At 36.7% G+C, this 23,096-nt stretch overlaps 4 protein-coding genes across 7 annotated transcripts; 3 read left to right on the forward strand and 1 right to left on the reverse strand.

Annotated features, from left to right (window-relative positions):
- The first annotated feature begins 2,398 nt into the window (after positions 1–2,398).
- On the forward strand, positions 2,399–3,904 carry LOC121732635 (60S ribosomal protein L29-1). The gene is given in 5 exon segments (XM_042122588.1): positions 2,399–2,474; positions 2,601–2,656; positions 2,743–2,789; positions 2,792–2,818; positions 3,751–3,904. Coding segments are annotated over 4 exon segments (231 nt in total). The 5' UTR covers positions 2,399–2,474; positions 2,601–2,619; the 3' UTR covers positions 3,871–3,904.
- Positions 3,905–4,770: 866 nt separating this feature from the next.
- Positions 4,771–13,542, reverse strand: LOC121732633 (E3 ubiquitin-protein ligase SIAH1-like). Of its 3 annotated transcripts, XM_042122584.1 has the most exons (5): positions 10,891–11,093; positions 8,505–8,755; positions 7,336–7,477; positions 6,404–7,048; positions 4,771–4,867 (listed from the first exon to the last, which is right to left on the reverse strand). In XM_042122584.1, exons 2-4 carry the CDS (start codon positions 8,721–8,723, stop codon positions 6,444–6,446), a joined length of 966 nt encoding a protein of 321 aa, XP_041978518.1. In that variant the 5' UTR covers positions 8,724–8,755; positions 10,891–11,093; the 3' UTR covers positions 4,771–4,867; positions 6,404–6,443. The 3 variants fall into 3 exon arrangements, with proteins under 3 accessions (XP_041978518.1, XP_041978519.1, XP_041978517.1); XM_042122585.1 differs by lacking the exons at positions 4,771–4,867; positions 10,891–11,093 and adding an exon at positions 13,524–13,542 and having other exon boundaries at positions 6,353–7,048; XM_042122583.1 differs by lacking the exon at positions 4,771–4,867 and having other exon boundaries at positions 6,353–7,048.
- Positions 12,133–13,024, forward strand: LOC121732634. Of its 2 annotated transcripts, XM_042122586.1 has the most exons (3): positions 12,133–12,174; positions 12,324–12,504; positions 12,631–13,024. In XM_042122586.1, exons 1-3 carry the CDS (start codon positions 12,135–12,137, stop codon positions 13,001–13,003), a joined length of 594 nt encoding a protein of 197 aa, XP_041978520.1. In that variant the 5' UTR covers positions 12,133–12,134; the 3' UTR covers positions 13,004–13,024. The 2 variants fall into 2 exon arrangements, with proteins under 2 accessions (XP_041978520.1, XP_041978521.1); XM_042122587.1 differs by lacking the exon at positions 12,133–12,174 and having other exon boundaries at positions 12,238–12,504.
- Positions 13,543–13,653: 111 nt separating the features above from the next.
- LOC121732724 (facilitated trehalose transporter Tret1-like) lies at positions 13,654–22,112 on the forward strand. Its single transcript, XM_042122678.1, has 8 exons — positions 13,654–13,889; positions 13,971–14,068; positions 15,831–15,965; positions 16,538–16,621; positions 17,660–17,938; positions 19,254–19,374; positions 19,772–19,903; positions 21,586–22,112. The coding sequence occupies exons 1-8, from the start codon at positions 13,841–13,843 to the stop codon at positions 22,110–22,112; spliced, it is 1,425 nt and encodes a 474-aa protein (XP_041978612.1). The 5' UTR covers positions 13,654–13,840.
- The last annotated feature ends 984 nt before the right edge of the window (positions 22,113–23,096 follow it).

Raw genomic sequence — 23,096 nt, forward strand, 5'->3', positions numbered from 1 at the left:
TAACTGGGTTATTAATGTGTAATATAACACAATTTTAGGAAAATAATACAAGAACCATAAAGTTAATATACCTAGGCTCCCAGCGGAATAGAGCAACAATTTCGAGCTGTCAAACGAAACCGAAATTGGTTTTCATCATTGTGAAAAATATGTGTACGTAATACGTATACACTTACACATTCATTCAACATGACTCACAGTCATTGAACATGAATTCTATGAGATTATATTGTCAACGTGCGGCACATGCCGACCGGACGTCAAAAAAAGAGTGCTGCTGTCATGTATCACACGTCTCTTTTTACCACGCAGTGTTGGCCTTTGTTTCTCTATTCCGCTACGTATATTAACTTTATGGTGGCAACAAAGTAAATTTTAAATCATTTAGCAGCGTTTATTTCAGCTATTTGAGGTTATATTTTTCAAAAAATATTGGTAGTAATTCTGTGACTCGGCTATTCGGCTAACTTCAATTTATATTTTGTCACCAACGGCTACATTCATTCCATACCCTTTGCTGCACTGCTGCACCTAGCGCCACTCTTGGAGGATTTTTCAACTGGACACACATATACAGGGTGTAACAAAAATGAGTGATAATACTTTAGGGTGTGTACGTGTTCCTTGTAGAGAGTTCACTGTGAAAGTAGCAGCGTTGAAAGACCAATTTTTTTTTTTCACTTTTGTATGGGGAAGCTCGTGACGCTCGGGCCCTTGCCCATACAAAAGTGAAAAAAAAATTTCGTCTTTCAGCGCTGCTACTTTCACAGTGAACTCTCTACAAGGAACACGTACACACCATAAAGTATTATCACTTATTTTTGTTACACCCTGTATATATATATATATATATATATATATATATATATATATATATATATATATATATATATATATATATATACAACTGTACATTTCACTCTGGCAAATAAATGATATTATTATTATTAAAGTAGGATTAATTATATATCATATAATATAGTTCACTAAACAATGCTGGCATGTCTTGTATGGCAAAAGCCCTTATTAAAATAAAAATGAAAAAAAAAACTCTTTGTCGCGGGACAGAAAACCGACAACAATCGGGGAACGGGCCGCGAAGTGCGAAACATATGCGAATCGGATCTCTCACTCATGCTTCGCAGGAATTTCGCGGCGCCGCGCGAGTGTGGATGCGGTCGGGGAACCAGCCGCGAAGTGCGAAAAATATGCGAATCGGATCCATACTCACGTTTCGCGGAAATTCCGCGGCATCGCGGGGGATGGGGCCTTAAGGGCCCCGAAGACGATCAAACGGTTTGACTCAAACACGTAAATTTTGGTTTGACTTAAACCGATTTGATCGTTTACAAAGCTAGTTTGAACGGTTTGTTAAACATTTACGTGTTTGAAGCTTGTTTGATGAAATTTCATATTTTCGTTGTGTTTGACGCTAAACTAAGCCGGGTTTGATCAAACCTTCAAACGCGTCGGAGGTTTGATCAAACCCGGCTTAGTTTAGTGCTGGATTATGAAGAAGAAAAAAGGATTCTGTAGATGTTCGTGGGTAAAACGATATTATGTTAGTCCATAGTCCATACCATTCTTTGGACCAGTCTTTTTTTGAAATACGGGGGCAAACGAGCAAACGGGTCACCTGATGGAAAGCAACTTCCGTCACCCATGGACACTCGCAGCATCTGAAGAGCTGCAGGTGCGTTGCAGGCCTTTTAAGAGGGAATAGGGTAATAGGGGCGGGTAGGGATGGGAAGGGAATAAGGAAGGGTAGGGAAGGGAATAGGTTAGGGGATTGGGCCTCCGGTAAACTCACTCACTCGGCGAAACATAACGCAAGCGCTGTTTCACGCCGGTTTTCTGTGAGAACGTGGTATTTTTACGGTCGAGCCGGGCCATTCGTGCAGAAGCATGGCTCTCCCACGTATATCTTTCTTTTCTCTTCTGACAGAGGACATTAACGTTATAAACATAAGATACGCGATCCTCGATCTAGAATCTAGAGCATCTTCTGCATCACAAGATGTGTACTCGACAGCGCGTATTGAATGAAACTGCGCAGTGTCGTTGGACAAACCGTTCAAACCGACATCAAACGGTTGCATCAAACACGTAAGTTTTGAATCAAACCGTTTGATCGTCTCCGGGGCTCTTTAGGTTTCCGATTTTTTTTTTTAATAAAATTTAGCCTATGTTGCTCGTGAATAATGTAGCTTTCTAATGGTGAAAGAATTTTTTAAGTCGGTCCAGTAGTTTTTGAGCCTATTCGTTACAATTATACAAACAAAGTTTTCCTCTTTATAATATTAGTGTAGAAAACAGTTTGACATTGACATAGTTTGTGGCTGTATGGGCAACGCTCCCTTTGCCTGTCCCGACCTGGACGAATTAAAAAAAATGACATGGTTTGACGTTGACAATAGCCAACCAATTGTCAAAATTTGTTTTGAATTGTTCTTTCAAATTTTTCTTGTGTTGTGGTTAGTGCCGATAAATTTATTTATTGTAAAATATCTTTGTAATCCTTTCGTTTGAATTGTGATTATGAATTAGGATTAGTGAGTACCATTTAACACAATATTTAAAGTGATTTATTTTCGTTACAGGACATAATTACTCAGAAAAATGGCCAAGTCTAAGAATCATACCAATCATAACCAAAGTAAGTTATTCTATCTAGCAAATTCTTATAAAATTATCAGAATATTGAGGTTCATGTTCTTAAATTATTGTGTTTTTACATTATAGACCGCAAAGCGCATCGTAATGGCATCAAGAAACCCAGGAAGTTCAGACACCTACCCTACACACATCTACCCTTGGTGTAAGTAAATTGCAATGTTCTGTTTTCCATCGCACTTGCAAGTTACCAAAGATATTCAGTAAATTACAGTGCTTAGGAAATTTGGCATACCGTACTTATAATATTAATTGTCCTTGTTTATACTTATTTAAAAAAAAATTTAAGTACCAAGTAAGTACTTACATTTTATAACACAAGTACTAAAATCGCTAATGCCCGGTTTCTCATTGAAAATTATCTATTCACTAGCATTTTTGATTGGCTATCAGTAAAATATTAATAATAATAATAATAACCCATGAACAACACTATTGAATAGATGAAGGCTGCGTTTCCACCAGAGATGTGTTGCGAGGAATGTGTTTTTATGATCCAATAGCATCGCCGCGCTGAGTGACGTCATGGCAAGCGCACAACAATGAAGCGATTCTATTGGTTCTCAAAAACACATTCTTTGCAACACATCCGTGGTGGAAACGCAGCCTAACTGACAAAACCTCAGAAGTTGGTTATAAATTTGCTAAAACTTATAAAGTATTAGAATGATCATCAATTATTATTAAAATTAGATTCTCTCTACTAAAAGATGGCCCCGTGTTTACACCGGTACTTCTCGCCGGGTTACTTCCTAAACTGATGGTAGGCATTAACTACCTCTTTGACTGTCTTTTAGCAAAAATAAATTTTGCTGAAAGTTAGTATGAAGATACTTTTTATCTCGGCAAAAATTACGGCGGCTTTTTGGCGCAACGGAGTTGGCTATCATCATCTAGTAAAATATTTATTTTAAGGGTTTATTAAAAGTAATATTTTACTAGATACTAGTTAAATCTCTATGCATAAAGAAAAGTAGAGTTATTTTTTTTATAAAACTTCTTGATAAGTATGTCATAGGTTTGTGCCTAGAAAATATTACAGAATAGGTATATGAAAAAGCATTTTGATTATTACAGATGGACCCTAAATTCCTGAGGAACCAAAGGTTTTGCAAGAAAGGCAACTTGAAGCCCGCAAAGCAGGTTGCCCGTGCTGCCGAGAGGAAAGCTGTCAGAGAAGCCAAGAGCAAGAAATAGATGTCGTAAGGTTAAATAAAATTTAAAAATCCAATTATTTTTTCATTTTGAGGCTATACTTACTTTACATTAGATTGTCAATATTGTGCATGGTTACACTCATTAATATTTATATTTAGTAAGGAGTTTATGGCAATACTTCAGATAGTTATGAAAATATTATGTTAAAATTGAATATACCTTTACATTATGTTAGCTGTAACAGTCACTGCTTAGGGGAATGACAATAAAATAGCATGCTAGTTAAACATAACTTAATTAAAGCAAAATTTTAGTAAGCTTTTACAAATGGAAATGCACAATTTATTTTTAATCTTTATTTAAAAGTAATTATTTCATAAATCTTAATAACAAATGGCAAAATTAAGAGTGTAAAGAGCAAATTACATATTAATTATTATTCTTAATGATTTTACAAACTATATTATTATCAAATAGTATCAAGTTATGTCAAAAAAGTGAAGAAATTAAAAAGTGGCAACATCATAGTGTCATCCCTTTTTTCTTATGCTAAGTACTCACATACGGTTTTGCTCGATCGAGCAATAATGTCGAGCAAAACCCGCGGCTCGGGCTTTCGTTGACACATTCAGCATTGCTCAATAGTTTTATTCTAAATCAATATATTTCATTCTATCAATCCAGCTCGATCCTGTTCTATTAATCCTTCCAGTGGCTCGATGCGAGCCTTCGAGCTGTCAGTTTTGCGGTCCACACAGTAATTATTACTCGATTTGGAGTAAAACTATAGAGCAAAACCGTATGTGAGTACCTAGCATAATATTGATTTGAAAGGGATGACACTACAATGTTGCCACTTTTTAATTTCTTCACTTTTTTGACAGACATAATATTATAATGTCTAAAATATAGTAGTTAATTAATTTAAAATAATATTAATATTTTTTTCCTCCGTAATAATAATTAAAATATAAGGAAATAAAGATCTGGGTTCATGTTCTTTGTAGGTTAGCTTATGAAAGAGGTACACTGATTACTGATTATTATAAGATACTAAGATAGTGGTCAGTGAAGAGGTACAATAGCTATGTCCACACTGAGCCTTTTTTTGTTCATCAAGGGCATGTTACTATAGTATAGCTTTGTCCACACTGTGCCTTTTTCTGTTTGTTAAGGGCATGCGTTATAGCGCAATCAACAGCGAACGTGAGGCATGCCCGCAACGCATGCCATCTGACCGTATCCAAAAAACAAAAATGACAATGTCGGCGTTGCGTTCGTTGACGTATTCAATAATTATTGAATGCGCCAAAACGAAGAACGAAAAAGGGCCGCTCGAATTGTTGACTGCCATAGTGTTTCAAACAGCTTGGACCCCTTGGAATTACACCGAGATGTAACACAGGGAATGCTCTGAGGAATTCTTCGGAATTCATACCTCCTGCAACTTGTCGCCATCGTCTCACGCGAAAAATATACCATCCTCATCAGCTTGATGTGTGGCAGTCTTCCACCGTGCGTTTCTCGCGTAACTTTGTGCCGCGCACTGTAAAACTCTGGAACAAACTGTCACCGGCAGTATTTCCGGAACTATAAGGACCTGCAAACCTTCAAGAAAGGAGCGTATTCCCTCTTAAAAGGCCGGCAACGCACCTGCAGCTCTTCTAATGTTGCGAGTATCCACCGGCGACGGTAGTTGCTTTCCATCAGGCGACCCGTTTGCTCGTTTGCCCCCTTATTTCATAAAAAAAACGAAAGTTGAATGAAAGAAGATGACGAAAATTGAAGACGAAAGCGCATAATGTGGAAATAGCTAATATACATTAATCTGTGAGGGCATGCGTTATAGCGCACGTCACACGTGAGGCATGCGCTGCGACCGTATCCAAAACTTTCGCTTTGTCCTTTTTTTTCTGGAATTTCTTATAACCAAATAAGCCGCACATATTCCACCCAGTAAAATGTTCTCGCCGCACATCTAACAGACACTGCAACTGAATAAAATGACAATGTTAGCGTTGCGTTCATTAGCTTTATCCACACTGTGCCTTTTTCTGTTCGTCAAGGGCATGCGTTATAGCGCAGTCAACAGCGAACGTGAGGCATGCCCGCGACGCATGCCCTCTGACCGTATCCAAAACACAAAATCTCCATTCAAAAATGACAATATTGGCGTTGCGTTCCTTGACGCATTCAATTATTGAATGCGCCAATATGAAAGTTGATGAGGAAAATTGAAGATGAAAGTGCACAGTGTGGACATAGCTATTGACGCATTGAATTATTGAATGCGCCAAAACGAAAGTTGAATAGCTTTGTCCACACTGTGCCTTTTCCTGTTCCTCAAGGGCATGCGTTATAGCGCAGTCAAGTGAGGCATGCCAGCGACGCATGCCCTCTCTGACCTTATCCAAAACTTCAAAAATGACAATATTGGCGTAGCGTTCCTTGACGCATTCAATTATTGAATGCGCCAATATGAAAGTTGATGACGAAAATTGAAGATGAAAAGGTATGGACATAGCTAATGAAAGAAGATGATGAAAGTGCATAGTGTGGACATAGCTAATGATATTCAACCCAGAGTTAACTTTCAATCTAATCTTCACAAATTACTTTTGAGACTCCTGTTTTCTGGGCCCTCTAGGACCCTTATGTGGTGTTTTACAGTCTTCCATGTGTGGCCCAGGACTTTTGCTCCTAAAGTTTGGTTTCTCGCTCTTATTTGGTCCCTTCTTTATAAACTCATTTTTATCCCTTTTCGCATAGTCCTTGGTATTCTTAACAAAGGCTTCATTTTTAATTGATATTTTTAATGTGATCCTGTCATTTTCCACAAAATGTGCAAACATTCCCAATGGCATTATGCCACATGTTCCATTACTGAAAATCTCTTTAATGTCACTAGTGTCGCTATAGCAGTGGTCGATGAAAATGACTTTTCTACGACTGTCCTTTTTACTGACAATGTTGATTTCATATACAAACTGTTGGGCAAATTTTTTTATGCCTATGTGTTGGACAACATAGTAAATCATTTTCTGATAGGTATCAATTTTTATGGTGAAGAGGAAAAGGTATTTTCCTTGAGACAGCATAAACATTAAACGGTTGTCAGTAGAAGAATTAACCTTTAATTCTGATTCTTGGTCCAATCGAATTCTGCAATTTTCTGCATGGTTGCTTTTGAAATGCTCAAAAAGGTCCTTTATTTTACCTAGAAGTATACAATGATAATGTATTAAGATAGAATATGTTATCTTATCTATATTTATTGATAGGAGATCTTAAAACAAAGAATATTGTTGTCTGCGAGGTGCGACTTCGTACGCGCAAAAGAATTTCTCGCGGACACTGTACACTTTGTTGCGTTAAAAAGGAATGTGTCCTTTTCCGTAGTCAATTAAATTTGTGTGTCTGGAACAAGTACCAGGATACAGTTATATCGGACCATATAACTCTTTTCTGCTGAGGCTGTTAACATAATAAAATAAACTTTTATACCTGACCAAGAACAGGCTCCAAATATCTCCCCATGAGGGCAGTTCATCTCACGGAATATGCATTCTTTAAGATGATTGTCTATTTCTGAAGCATTCATTATGTAGCCACAACCTACTGCTTTATTAGGGCATTCTTTTTTAGCCTGTAAATAAATAAGAGTGAGTAATTTATTTTTATTCTAAGGACTAAGTATATTCAAATAAATTGAAACATTATATTAATTTTTAAACGTCAGAGGATATTGGCGGAATTATACAGAGAATAAAAAAAAGTCAGCTAAAAGTGAGGACTCGCGCACGAGCGGCACGAAGAAGCAACCCTTTAATTATAAGGTAATCAATTATAGTAAGGTAATTTTTTTTGTAACAATGAGAAAAAAATTACGTGAGATTTGCCGAGACCCCTCCCCCTGCCCCCAACGTAATATTAGATGAGATTTGACTTGACCCCCTCCCCCCCCTTAAACACCTCACGTAATTTGTGGGCGCCCCCTAATGTGTGAGCGCGGGCCGCGGAGGGTAGAGACGTAGAAATTCATAAGTAGTACCATAGACAAAGGAAAATATGTAGTACATTGCATAATGCATACCCATCTCAATTTTCAACTTGTCTCTCGTGTACTAAATTATTGTTATTGCTTAGGGTATGATACACCTAGCGAATAGAGTGGCGAGACAGCGAGTGCTCGGCCGAGGGCATTGTCTTGCCACTCTTCAACTCGTCAGGTGTGATCATGACAATAATATGGCTTGATTGCACCTACCGAGTACAGTGATGCGACAGTGCACTTGGTTAAGCTCTTTGTATGTTTATGGATTTGCTTCGGCCGAGGCCACTGTCTCGCCAGTCGCCACTCCACTGGTAGGTGTAATCAAGTTAATACGCGAACAAAAGGGACAATTTTTTTCCGCGACAGACGACAGTACTGTTTTAAAAATGGAGTATGGCGTATGCAATATATTATAATAGTAATTAATATCTTCCGACCGAGCGATGTGTTGTGCTAGGTAAGGCCGAAGCCCACAAGTCCACAACACATAATGTCAAGGCATGGGCTTTGATCAGACATTTGTACCGCCACAAAAGTAAAGACATAACATAAGCCCTAAGTATTAGTTTAATATTTTGTTAACATTTTCATCGAAATTTGGAATAAATGAAATAGGTACCTTGTCCACCAACTCCTCAAGTTGCCAGTTCCTCATTTGCGTCATCACTTGGCTGCACAATGGACACTTAGACGGAACTAGCTCCTTCGTACAAGCATGACAGACGCTGTGGCCAGTTTGGCATTGGAAGATCGGTGACGTCATATCGTCCATGCACACTGGACACTTCGGTACCTCCAGACCCGTCATGGGCATCCTTCCAGCCTTCGGTTTCGCCATGGTAGTATTAATGTGTTACAAGAATATTGTCCCTGGAAAGGAAAATATACCTAAGACTTCTTACAGACGAACGGCACGTGTTGGCGGCAGGCGACGGCTGCCGTCGACTGCCGCCGACACGTGCCGTGGATTGCCGCCGACGCGTGCCGCCGACACGTACCGTTCGTCTGTAAGCGCTCTAACAATGTCAATATGAACTTAAGAGTTAATGTACTAAACGAAGCAATGAAACTGATCAAAACTATACCATACTCTTTTAATTACTATGACTATACACTATACCTACACACAATAAAATGCACCATAATAATTAATTATTACTATTATTGCCTATTGGTAACTGGTAAGTTGAGAATAAGTACCTACAACTTAATAAACTTAGCCATAAACTTCTTCTACATAAATTAAAAAAGATTGGTATAAAAGGCACGGCTTACAAAATAATAGAATCATATTTAAAAAATAGAAAGCAGGCAGTCAAAATAGACGAAACATTGAGTAGTACTAATCCAGTATCTTGCGGAGTCCCACAAGGATCAATTATAGGACCCCTACTTTTCTTAATATAAATTAATAACATAAAAGACTTAAATCTAATGGCTAATACAACCCTATACGCGATGACACCGGTCTCTTTTACTTTGGACGAAAACTGGACTCTCTAGTTTCACAAGCCCAGAAAGATTTAAATAAGCTTAATGAATGGTTCAAGTATAATTTGCTAACTATTAATGTCAAAAAAAACTAATTATATTATTTTTTCGTCAAAAAATAAAAAACTAGGTAGTTTTACACCGTTAACAATTGACAAGGAAATGATAACAAAAGTAGAATCAGAGAAATATCTTGGCTTAACTCTCGATAATCATCTCACTTGGAAATATGTAACAAACTGTCGTCGCTGATGGGTGTTCTTAAGAATAATACACACTGTTTCCCAATTAACATAAAATATCTAATATACAATTCACTCATCAAAACACACCTTACCTACTTGATTGAAGTATGGGGATCCACTACACTTGAAAATATAAAAAAACTACAAATAAAGCAAAATAAAATTATAAAAACTCTTTTTAATTATGATTACATGACACCTACTAAAACTATTTACAAAAGACATAAACTAATGACTGTAAAACAAATACATACATTCCACACCTGCCTACTAATAAGAAAAATATTAACCAAAGACATCCACTCACAAATCATCTTTAGTAAAAAATCGCAAATCCACACTCGCCACTTGAGAAATGCAAATAATATAAATCTATATACACCACGCTCAAACTATGGGATTAAAAATATTATGTATGAAGGTGCCAAAATGTATAATAGCTTGCCTAAAGATATAAAAGAAATAAAATCACTGCCATTATTCAAAAAGAAACTTAAATTTTATGTACTAACTGATATTAATTAAATGAATGTAAAATAGTAATAAACTACAGTATTCTATGATCCTATACCTATATAAAAAATAATAATAATAAAATGTTTTTCCAGAGAATGTATGATGTACCTATAATTCTAAAATAGTGATGAATGATAAATGTAATGTTTGTTTTTCAGAAAATGTATGATGTATAATTTTGAAATAATGATGAATGATAAAATTTGTAATGTTCGTTTTCCAGAGAATGTATGATGTACAATTTTGAAATAGTGATGATAAATGTAATGTTTTGTGAGAACATGTAAAAGACAAAAAATGTAAATGTCTATACTTAGGAAGTGTTTGCCAAATGTATCACTCAATTTATTTTTGTAACACGTGTTTCTCGCCGTGTATAATAATTTGTAAATTATTTTGTGAGAAATAAAGTCTTAAACCGTAACTTGCAGACGAACTTGGCTCGCTTTGATAGTTTCCATAGAACGCGCCACAAACTAAGTAAGTATTATATAGAATGCTAATGGAACGAGCTGCCTCGTTAACTTTTGCGTGTTCTTGTTGGTATTAGATTACAATGTAGGTAAATATTATTATGAGTGCAATGGCTATTATATTGAGTATCGCCTTATCTCGTTGCAATGACTAACGGGAAAAACAAGCTATCCACTGTTTTATAGCTATAATTTTGGATTTAAATAGATATAACATTGTGATACTAATGTTATGTTGGTAAGTATACTTAAGATATTATAATCATTAATTTGTACTTACAACTCTTGAAACAGCAGCTTCTAGCTGTGTAGGTAAGTATATTATTTACACAAAGAGAACGTCATGCAGTGGACACTGATAAAATGAAACTGATTTTATCAGTGCAACTTACTTAACTATTGGCTAAACAATTTACACTGCGCCCACTTGCCCCGGTATGGTTTAATGAGAACCGTAGATTAAATATAGTGTTATCTTCTTGTTTTTCATATTTATGAAAGAGAAGGCATGAATTTTTAACGAATGATAAAGTTTAACTAAGACTGGCGCAAGTGGGCTCGTGAGTTGGAATTTGCTGGTAGATGTAGTAATATGAGACTTCCCCAAAATTTATTGCCAGGTAAAAAAATACACCTATTGTTAACGGCAAATGGCAATACTCAGCTTGGGGGCCCGCGGCATAATTTCTAAACAGTAAACCTCAAGATATACATTCAATTACCAATATCCATAATACTGCAAGTCATTATCACAATTTACAATGTCACTGATTATGGGATAATAATATAATTTATAACACATCAAACTTGTTTTGTAGAATACGCCTTCGGTGGCCTGCGGGTATCAAAAAATGAAACTGAATTGATATTTCCAGCATTATCTTATCCCTTATGTACCAATGGGCATTGTCCAAAAAAAATCACATGTACTTTTTATTTTTTTTTTCGTTAAAATAGGGTATTTTATGAATATAATTAAATAATTTTGAAATTCATTGGCTAGTTTTTTCTCAATAAATTTTTAAAGTTTCGCTTTGACGACATCATCGGCGGCCAATAATTGACCTCTGCAGTATGTTTTTTCCTTTCAATCTTGTTTATAATGGCTGGTTCGTCAAATGCAAGTTCTCATTATGTGAAAGCTGATACGAGAAGCTTACCAAAAGTTCGAACCGTAATGTTGGTCGAATTTATTGCTAATTTAACGCCATTGAAGGTCAAACAAAGGTTAAACATATTTGTTCAAAAATATAAGTAACTAATGGGTATTTTTTTCGTTTATATACAGAAAAACGATCACTGACCTTCCTCGAAATGTTTTTGTAATGAGCAAAATTAAAAAAAAATGGACAATCCCCATTGACATACCAAAATTAATAAAATATGAACAATAACGAGAAACGGCAGTGTGGATATATTTTTGAGCATGTAACACTATAATTATATAATGAATAAAAATAAAAAGTTAAAAACGTCATCTGTCAAGAGTAAGCTAAGACGAAGAAGAAGACGTTGTGTTGTTTGATGTTTCAGTATGTTTGTGGCTGTAATTGTTTTAAAATTTGTAAACATTTTGTAAATTATATTAATGTTATTTAATAAATGTTATATTATCAAGAAAAAAAATATATAACAAAGAAAATAACGACGCATTTTCTATCATTCCTAAGAGAAGTCTACAAATAAAGAACAAACTTAAAATTTCTGTTACAGTCTATCAAGTCTTTCTAGTTTTACTTCTTATTATGGATTCAAGTTCACTGCAAAGTTATCAAGACATGAAAAGTAATCCCTATGAAGTATGTAAATTAATATCCAGATACGTAAAGATAGATTTAATAAAAAACTCAGTGCTCAAAGGGTTTTTATCTTCAGTGGATCCCGTTACTTACAGGTATGCATATTATGCTCGTGAGATTTTATTTTGTGCTTTAAAAAGTAGTGGGAATCATCCACCTATTGCTTACGAAGTAACCGATAAACTAGTACACATGATTTATTTTTGTTTAATTGTTTACAGCATTATATTGTTGGTTCCACAAGAAAACCAAAAAGAATATCAAAAAGTTCTCATACCTGGTCATGCTGTTCTTGATTTAACAGTGGAAGATTCTGAAGAATTTACAGAAGTACCAGTAACATTTTCATTAACTTCTACTTCTACAGATCACAAAAAAAGAAAAGAAAAAGTAATGGAATGGTTTAGATTAAATTTATTGACCGTAACTGAATGTGATGATAATATATTGTTTGGAAATGTTACAATTTTACCTCCATACGACGTGGAAGATATATGTACAGATAACCCCATTATAGCCATGCAAGTTAAAAAGGTTATGGAGAAAATGCCAGAAGATTTTAATTCACAGTTAAAAAATACTGAAAACAGTTGATACAATAAATTATGATTTGATGCTGCAATGATTTTTAATATTTTAATGCCTACTTAAATATTCCTTAATAATTTATTTTAAATAATGTTGAAGAGGTCTGTAACTGTTATTTAATGTACCATAATCTTACTAAAAATAGTATCCAAGTCCATCTATATTTTCTGATGTTTTTTTCATATTAGAGGGTAGTTTAGAGCATAATGATCAACAAAACTTAAAGTATATTAATAACCTCCTCCTTTTTGGAAGTCGGTTAAAAATGATGGGATGTCGTGTTGTCTAGAGGTACATATTCACAGATACTGCAGCATAATCAGTATCTACAACTAAAACAGTTATATTATATTATGTATTATTATGTATAAGGAGTTAAGTACAACTGCTTACAAAGGAATTTTTGTAAGCAGTTGTACAAAGAAGTGTAGCTTGTCATTACTTTAATGATGCTTGAAAATTTGCGACTTTGTAGTGATTTTGCATATATGTATACGATTAATCGCGCTATGAATATGCCGTGTACGCTTTTATTGCCTTATTGTGCGTAGGTAGTCTGCCATAGATAAGCGCGAACGACACAGTGTGCAGTGGCCGACTCAGTGTATAAATAAAACATAGTGGTAAGTCTATTAAACAGCGAGCATAGTTTAGTTGTTTTCATTCATTTGTCACGAGCGGTTTAGTGTTGGGTTAGCATGGTTAGATTTTGTCTACCAATCATACCAGACAAGCATGATTATTATCGAGTGTCAAAGTAATTTGATAAATGACAATACGAACGGTTTATTATTGGCGTCAAAGAGAATATAATCACTTGATTGGCGTGAAATTGGCTTGAAAATGTCGCAGCCAGCTAAAAGAACGGTGCAATATTTGGCGGGATTATGCGGTAAACGGCGCGAAAATTTAATTTTTTCCTTATTCTTAATAATGACTTGCTTAGTATCAATTTTGTAAATATTTTGTGCAGTGTCCTTTGCGTTTTCGTTTACCGGCGCTACGTTATGTTGGGCTTCTCCTGCCATTCCCAAGCTTAAAAGTGGTGAAGCCAACTTATTGATAACTGATGTAAGTATCTACACAATCCTACTGACTTTTAAACAGCTGTTTTAAGATTAAATCGAGTTTTATTTGTTTTCCAAATTTACAATAACAAGCAAGGTATATGTATTTTCTCTCAGCTTGTAAACTAACTAAACAAACTAAATAATGTTAAAATAATAGATACGTCAGACCTACATCTACTTGACCTTTCTAACGCGATATCTATTAACATTTTGGTACGTAGGCTACTGACATTATTATAATAGTCTGAATTCTGATAATGATACTTACTTAGTAAAAGTTTTTTCCAAAAACTTAGAAAAAATATTTTTAAAAACGCCAACTATACCGCTTAGAACCATGAATATTAATTATAAATTATAATGATAATGATGATAATCCGCACTAGTCTAACGGCCGCATTCAAAAATTTGATGATTACGTCTACTACTAACTGCCACATTCAGAGACGAATATTATTAAGCACATATTGCCGCACTTAGAATGGAACATTAATTACTTAACTGCTACGAATAATAACATAACTGTACTTAATTAATTCAAAATTTTGACATAAGCCCCATACATTATCTGTCAAACTCTTCATTAAATTGAAGGTTAATCATAATTAAAATTTAAATGTCTTTGAGTACCGCGGCGGTGATTGCGGCGGTCACCTTAATTTTGATAATAATTCCTTAACATTTTCTGTCAAATTCATAATTAATTTATAGTTACTATTACTTAAAAGATTTATAATTATTTATAAAATATATTTGAGTGCGCCCGTTAATCTTAACACTACGTTAATTACTAATTAATATTAAATAACTTGTGGTAAAACTATTTTTAGGGTTCCGTACCTCAAAAGGAAAAAACGGAACCCTTATAGGATCACTTTGTTGTCCGTCTGTCCGTCTGTCAAGACCCTTTTTCTCAGGAACGCGTGGAGGTATGAAGCTGAAATTTATATCAATTACTCAGGTCTACTGTCCCTTGAAGCTGTGAAAAAATCAAACTTCTAAGCCAACGCAATCAAAAGATACAGCCGTTTATGCCGCAAATTTTCGACACTTGCAAGGGAATCAAAACCTACAGGGTGCTTCCCGTGAACTCAGAATCTTGAAATTTGGTACGAAGCAACGTCTTATAGCATAGATAAAGGAAAAATTACGAAAACCATAAATTTTTAGTTACATCACATAATATATTTTTTTTTAATAATTTTAAACTTACTACCCATTTCCTCATAAACGCGTAGAGGTATTAAATTGAAATTCATACCAAATACTCAGGTCTATAATACCTTTAAGCTGTAACAAAATCAAACTTCTATGTCAACGCAATCAAAAGAAACAGCAATTTAAGCTGCATATTTTGAAACTCGCAAGTATTCGCAAGGGAATCAAAACCTAAAGGGTACTTCCAGTCGACCTAGAATCTTGAAATTTGGCATGAAGCAACGTTTTATAGCACACATAAAGGAAAAATTCCGAAAACCTTAAATTTTTAGTTACATTACAAAATATATATTTTTTAATAAATATAAACTTATTACTTTTTTCCTCATGAACGCGTAGAGCTATTACTTAAACGATAAAGAGATCTTTGTCTTAAATTTATGCTCCTCCATCTTTCCCCATTGTAATGTTATGAATTTCATTTTGCAATAAAAATACCATAGTTATGACTCGATTGTCGTAATGAACGAACTTTGTAAACCTTGCAGGTTTGTACGGAACCCTCGGTGCGCGAGTCCGACTCGCACTTGGCCGGTTTTTTTTAGTCTCAAATCTCTTGGGCAGTATCCTTGGCGCATCTCGGTGCCCTCCCTGGTTGCTACGTCGGCAAAATACTGAGTGAGCGCGTGGGACGAAAACGCACCGTGTTTTATTCCGCAGTACCGGGATTTATTGGATCGGTAAGTGTAAAAAAATTTCAGTGGCCGATTTATATTTTTTATGGACGCTGTCGCCCCCTCTAGGGACTAGAACCCTTCCGCCCCCAGGGCGCGACCTATGTAAAAATCCAGGGCTGGCTTGTGTGATAAAATGTCAGATTTCCTTATAGCAAGCGTTGCCTAGCCTAGGAAACCAACAACAACCTTTTTAAAACCCGGTGTCCGTTATGCTTTCAGAGTACAAGTATTCTGAATCTGCACTCTGCAGTATTTTTTGACTTCCTAATCTTCTATCCTTTTCCGGGACCGAGTAGGTACCTCCTTTTCAAATCTGATCCAAATCGGTTCATCGGTTTCTCTGTGAGGACTGAGGCCACGGACAGACGACCATTATACGACCTGCAAAAATTCAATGAAGATTCGCTCTTAAAAGGCCGGCAACCACCTGCTACTCTTTTGATGTTGCGACTTGTGAGTGTCCATAGGCGACGGTAGTTGCTTTCCACCAGGTGACCCGTTTGCTCGTTTGCCCCCTAATTTTATAAAAAAAACGCGTGTCTAAATGTGAGCATTGATTAGCAATATTTTTTCAGGGCGTTATACTATGGACATCATCGCCGGAAGTATTGTGTGCCGCCAGATTTCTAGTCGGGATTGGCATCGGAATTACCGCAGTGGTATGTAACAATACTTTTTTGTTCAACGAGCACGCATATCGCTTAAATTTATTATGGCAACATAACCGTTACATCTGTGACTCCTATGGTGTTGTGGTATTCTGTAATCTGTTCTTGTTTTTTAATGTAATAAGGGGCAAATGAGCAAACGGGTCACCTGATGGAAAGCAACTTCCGTCGCCCATGGACACTCGCAGCATCAGAAGAGCTGCAAGTGCGTTGCCGGCCTTTTAAGAGGGAATAGGGAGGGTAGGGAAGGGAAGGGAATAGGGGAGGGTAGGGAAGGGAATAGGGTAGGGGATTGGGCCTCCGGTAAACTCACTCACTCGGCGAAACACAGCGCAAGCGCTGTTTCACGCCGGTTTTCTGTGAGAACGTGGTATTTCTCCGGTCGAGCCGGCCCATTCGTGCCGAAGCATGGCTCTCCCACGTATAAAATTTTTCCACGTTTCATAAAGCACAGTCTCGAAAGTCCGGAAGTGCCACCGCCAAGACAAGTGAACATCTAAGTGATGGTTATACTATAAGGGGCTATAGGTACTATAAGATTAGTTATGTAGGTACATGACGCCCGTAACTCCGTTGCGCCAAAATTTGTTTAAGCTGTACATTTTTCTGTGATAAAAGTATCCTATATCCGGCACTCAAAGTATCTCTATACCAAATATCAGCAAAACCGTTTCACCGGTTAGGGCGTGAAGTAACAGACAGACACATCTTTCGCATTTATAATATTAGTATGGATTCTATTATTCAAAGTGGGAAGACAAAAGCTACTGTGACTACGTCTTAGTTACAATGTATCTTGGTATACTTATTGCATTGTTATTTTAGTTTATTTTAGATATGAAACCTCGTTAGCAATTACAAATAATTACATATTTTATACAAATATTAATTACTTACATGATTAATAATAATATTTAAGCTTCTATTTTGGTCCCTAAGTATTTGCCTATTATTAATTTAAAACCTCAACCTTTGTTCCACGAAAAGAGATCTCACATGAAAAGAGATCACAAAATATTTCTGTTGCAGGTCACAATGATATATCTGACAGAGATAGCAGATAAGGAGATCAGAGGGGCCCTGGGTATGCTGGTCCAAGTGATGATTAATCTCGGAGGCCTAGCGGTGTACGGCCTGGGACCGTTTGTGTCTTACACCGCTCTCAACTCTATGGTCCTTTTCATCTCCGTCTTCTATGCGGTGATATGTCTATGGGTGCCGGAGTCACCTTACTACCACCTGACAAACGACGATGTTGATGCTGCGAGAAAAAGTCTCAAGTTTATCAAGGGGAGCACCGATGATAAGGTAGATAGTTGTAAACTAGTCCGCAACTCCGTTGCGCAATTTCCGTACCGTACACTTTCCGTATGTTCTTTCTCGGGACTAGAAGTAAGCCTATCATAAACTAGATCAAGATAGATACCGCATGTCGCTTCATTTGTATGAAAACGAGCATGTCACTTTTTTGTCACCTACTGTGATGTACCGACGATAAGAAACGTGTCCATTACCTAGGCCAACGTTTCTATTTGAATTTCTACAGCTCAATACGGCACTTTTAGGCATTTTTAAAATTCCGATTGACTTCCGATTCCGATTGCTAAATACTAAAGAACAGACTTGAGAGACGAGCATAGGTCGTCGTTTGGGAACGCGAAATGGCACACGAAGTACACATACGGTATCTATCTTGATCTATGTCTGTGATGTCCATACTCCATACCAAATATCAGTAGAATCGGTTCAGTGGTTTGTGCGTAAAGAGGTAACAGACACACTTTCGCATTTACAATATTAGTAAGGGCTAGTATGATTGTGTTTTATCTTAGTTTATAATATTTACAAATGTTGTTAACGCTTCCTTATTTTAAATTTGAGTATACTTATAAGATTAATGGTAAGTCTTATGTGTGCGTAAGCAATGTTCTATGTGCAAGCAATATGTCCCTCTTGGACTCTTGTCAGAGAAGACAAGAGTCCAAGAGGGACGCGGGCAAATGCACCTGCAGCTCTTCTGATGTTGCGAGTGTCCATGTGTGACGGAAGTTGCTTTCCATCAGGCCCGTTTGCTCGTTGGCCCCCTTATTTCATAAAAAAAAAATTATGGACCTACGTAATTACGTTGAGATAACTCAACGTAATTACCTCATACCTTACCTTACGTATTATCACGCCCAGCCGACACGCATTACAAATACAAATATCTTTATTTCTAACTACTATGGTCCTTTGGCTAGTATAGTAAACTTAAGAATTTAGGGTTAGTTAAATATCAAAAAACATAACTTAAAATTAAATATTATCATTAATGGCGAGACCACACTAAGCGACACTGGAGCGGAGCGACGCGACAAGACACTTCAGCCCCCCTAGACAAGTGCCAAAACGCTAACGCTACAAAATGTATGCGATTTGGCATATTAAGTCATCGCTTCGCTAGCGAATACTAATGTCAAATCCATACATTTTGTAGCGTTAGCGTTACCGTTTTGCCACTTGTCTAGAGGGGCTGTTCTATTGAACGTAATTAGCCTCTCTTTTAATTTGAGTCTTGACATAATCCGACCAAACGACGTAGGCCGCTATCTCCCTGCTAACTTCTATGGTATCCTATTTCCAGTGGGTTGACGAGCAGCTGGAGTCGATGCGAGTCCACGTGTCAGAGAGCATGGCGCACAAGACCACGGTGAAGGAGCTGCTCACCAACACCAGGTATAGGAAGAACCTCTACATAGTCGCAGGTTAGTGGTGTTCCTCGTTAAACCATATGAGTACTGGAGAGCAATATGCGGCATTATAGTCAAGTTCTGTCATGGCTCAGTGGTTGAACGCGTGGTAGCTAAAGCCGGGGGTAGCAATAAAGTTTTCAATGTTGCTGGATGGACTGGATGGATGGAATGGACATTCATGACATGGATGTGTATTAAACATGTTTATCTTATAATAAAAATCTGAAATATGTATACTATAAAAGTATTAAATATATTTTCGTATAGTCTGGTACGGCAAAACATGTCCTTCAGGTGTTTTACCACATAGCCAGACTGTGCTTCACACAACGCGTGAAGCATTCATAGATATTAAGTGCGGTAGCCCTTCTCGAACTTGGCCGGTTCTCACTCCTCATCTCAATTCCAGGGTTGAAGATCATGCAATACATGACCGGTAGCCTTGTGATCCAGTCCTACTTGGAGATGATATTCAAGCAGAGCGCGTCCATATCGCGCCAGCACGCCAGCATCGTGTACGGATTTGTGCAGCTAGCGACAGGTACCTACCTACTTTCAAAAATAAGGATATACAGGGTGTAACGAAACTAAGTGATCATACTTTATGGTGTGTATGTGTTTCTTGTATAATAGTTTAATGTAAAAGTGGCAGCTCTTAAAGAGTTTTTTGTGAATTGTACGGGCAAGCGTCCTAGCGTCAGAATTTTTCCATAGAAAAGCTTTAAAAAAGGTTACTCTTTCAGCGCTGCTACTTTCACAGTGAACTCAATACAAGGGACTCATAAACACCCCAATGTTTTATTAGTTATAGCTTAGTTAGCAAAATCGGATACCCATAGATTTGACTTATTTTTAGTAGTTGAGCATTGTTGATTCTATGATACAAGAGATATTATGATAGATCAGGGGTCACCAATTAGTTTCGCTCGGGGACCATTTTCAGGAATGATCCTGACCTTCGCGGTCCGCACATTTTATAAAAAAAATATTTATTAATAAATAAAATAAATAAAAATAAAATAAAAAATGTTTTATTTCTGAGTAGATTTCAAGAAAATACTTTCAGAATTTTAATATTGGTGCCTACCACCGGTTCGGGAACTATCCCGGCGAGAAGAACCGGCGTAAGAAACTCGCTATCGCTATTAAACAAAAGTAAGTAATTACGGAAATTACAAGGATCTGATGTTTGAAGTTAAACTGGTGCAAGCTATTGATATTAAATCCTGAAGATGTTCATCAGTTTAAGTCGAGAACGACATTTATTTTTAACGAAGTTCATCTTCGAAAATACTCGGTCCGCACACAATGGGTCGGCGCGGCGGCGGCGGTCCGGATGCGGACCGCGGTCCGCCATTTGGTGACCGCTGTGATAGATCTTCATTGAAGTATCAAAATATTATTTTAAAACATAAGGTAGATACATAAATTCACATAGTACAATAACTTAAGTACACCAATGAAAAATATTTTAAAAAAATCTAAATTACATTGAAAAACTATCTTTGACACTGAGTAAAGCCATATAATATTGCGATAAGATATCGCATGGAGACATTTACCAACTCGCTTCTGATAAGATAGAACTGTGCCTATTTACTTACATAATATTTTACTACCGTAATGATATTACCTATATACTACTATTTTATTACGAAAAGTATTTCCTTCTATGTACTACTTGTATAACTTAGAAAAAAATACTTAAGGGCGAAGCCAAACGAGCGTAATTTGTGAGTTGTGACTCATGTGAGTCGCAGAATTTCGATTTGGCAGAATTCTGCTATTTCATACAAAAGTCCTGTTCGATTCACACGAGCGTAATTTTGTGAGTCATGATTTGTATGAAAATATATTTAAGCGGCAGAAATTCTGCGACTCACAACTCACAAATTACGCTCGTTTGTTTGGCTTCACCCTAAATCGTAATACATACTATTTAAGTCCTAGTAATGAAATAAAATATATCTTGTTTGCCATCAATAAAATTCACCGATTCAGATGTAACATAACGGATATCATTCCGACATATAACATAACCAAGGGGAAGGAAAAAAGCTTAAAAAAATAAAGCTAGAGTACATGAAATGCGGCGCGTACAGTGCGGGTGAATGTGCGAAGTTTTCGAATTCTAAAATGCGGCGACCGGCGCGTTCGAGCTGATAAATGTGCGATCACTTTAATAGGTCTGAAAATGAAATAAACAATAATTTACTGTTGCAGGAATCTGCGCGACTTTCATCACGGACCGCTTTGGCCGGCGACAGCTCATGTTATGCTCCAGTTTCGGAGTAGCCGTCTCCTTGACTGTAATCGGGACATACTTCTTCCTGCAGGACAACATCCAAGTTAGCCCGGGGACATTGGCTTCTATATCCGCCATGCCTCTTGTTGGCGTACTCAGCTTCAATGTCCTATACGCTACAGGCCTAGGAAACATTCCTTACATCATGCAAGCCGAACTATTCCCAATAAACGTAAAACTGGCCGCGTCTAGCTTAGCGACAATGCTGGCTTGCGTCCTAAATTTCTTAATCACCAAGTCCTACCAAGGAATTAAAGATGCTTTCGGCCATTTCTCTGTCTTCTGGTGCTTTGCCTGCGTGGGATATTTGGGAATGTTCTTCATATACTTCTGTGTGCCAGAAACTAAAGGAAAGACGTTGGAGGAGGTACACGATAACTTAAAAGAAGATGGAACTATAGAAGCGGAGCCACTGAACAAAAAATTGAATGTGGAAGAGCGGTAGAACATAATAATATTCATATAACGCACACAAATGTGCGTTATATGAATATTATTATGTTCAAAGCAAACCCTACTAGTTTTTTGTGCTACCTGAATGTGATATTTTCTTAAGTAATTTCTAAGTGTTATTGTTTGCAAAGGAACATTTTTATCCACATTGTCAAGTGTGTTGAGATTGTTAATTTATACCGAAGCGGATGTAAGGTTTTATTAAGAGCGCATCAAGCCGAGAAACTTTGCCCTTTCACGATACGATGCCGCAGCCCGTAACGCAGTGTTATGCTATTTGTCCACTGCCACTGCACCATCACAAGGACGCGACGTCACCGACAAAAATTCAAATAGAATGCCACTTTATGACCTATAGCCGAGTTGACGTACAGGCGCTACTGATACGCTTTGGTTACGTGCATACGTTAGGTTGACGCCTGGTTGACGGCTAGGCGAAAGGCGATACGGTGACGATACCTTTCCTAGTTGATATGTGTGCTATCTATCGCCCGAAGCGCCTACACTTAAAATAGGATAAATGTAAATAAGAGGGTAAGGTTTAATTTTAAGTCGGGTTACTGAAATAAAATAAATACATATGTGACCAATATTTGTTTTATTATACTGAATATATATCTCTAACAAATGTTAGCGACATTACAAAACTTATGTATAATGTTCCCAGAACTTCTGTAGAATGTTAGCGCCTCCCATTCTCAGAGCGCTTACTATCGAAAACAGGTCATATACATACATATATAATATTATAGGTATAGTGTTGTATCTTGAAATAAATATTTCCAGCCCTGTAGTATATAAACATACGATAAGTCTACATCATATTACGACTTTGAGTTTGTATTTAGTTAGCCAAATATTATGTATTACTTGTCATGTTAAACGTAATATCTTTAGTCAAATAATCGCGGACTTTTTATGTTTTACTTGTCATGTTAAACGTACTCATCTTTAGTCAAATAATCGCGGTCTTTTC

Source organism: Aricia agestis, chromosome 12 (assembly GCF_905147365.1).
Source record: "Aricia agestis chromosome 12, ilAriAges1.1, whole genome shotgun sequence".
Lineage (NCBI taxonomy): Eukaryota > Metazoa > Arthropoda > Insecta > Lepidoptera > Lycaenidae > Aricia > Aricia agestis.

What these genes read in the sequence shown, in the direction of transcription:
- LOC121732634 (XM_042122586.1), top strand. Translation starts at nt 12,135, where the DNA reads ATGTTTCAGTATGTTTGTGGCTGTAATTGTTTTAAAATTT. An exon ending in CTGTAATTGTTTTAAAATTT is followed by an intron (nt 12,175 to 12,323) that starts GTAAACATTTTG and finishes TTTCTGTTACAG; the next exon opens with TCTATCAAGTCTTTCTAGTT. An exon ending in GTGGATCCCGTTACTTACAG is followed by an intron (nt 12,505 to 12,630) that starts GTATGCATATTA and finishes AATTGTTTACAG; the next exon opens with CATTATATTGTTGGTTCCAC.
- LOC121732633 (XM_042122584.1), bottom strand. Translation starts at nt 8,723, where the DNA reads ATGGCGAAACCGAAGGCTGGAAGGATGCCCATGACGGGTCTGGAGGTA. An exon ending in TTGAGGAGTTGGTGGACAAG is followed by an intron (nt 7,478 to 8,504) that starts GTACCTATTTCA and finishes ATTTATTTACAG; the next exon opens with GCTAAAAAAGAATGCCCTAA. An exon ending in TGGAGCCTGTTCTTGGTCAG is followed by an intron (nt 7,049 to 7,335) that starts GTATAAAAGTTT and finishes GTATACTTCTAG; the next exon opens with GTAAAATAAAGGACCTTTTT.
- LOC121732724 (XM_042122678.1), top strand. Translation starts at nt 13,841, where the DNA reads ATGTCGCAGCCAGCTAAAAGAACGGTGCAATATTTGGCGGGATTATGC. An exon ending in ATATTTGGCGGGATTATGCG is followed by an intron (nt 13,890 to 13,970) that starts GTAAACGGCGCG and finishes TATTTTGTGCAG; the next exon opens with TGTCCTTTGCGTTTTCGTTT. An exon ending in TACCGGGATTTATTGGATCG is followed by an intron (nt 15,966 to 16,537) that starts GTAAGTGTAAAA and finishes ATATTTTTTCAG; the next exon opens with GGCGTTATACTATGGACATC.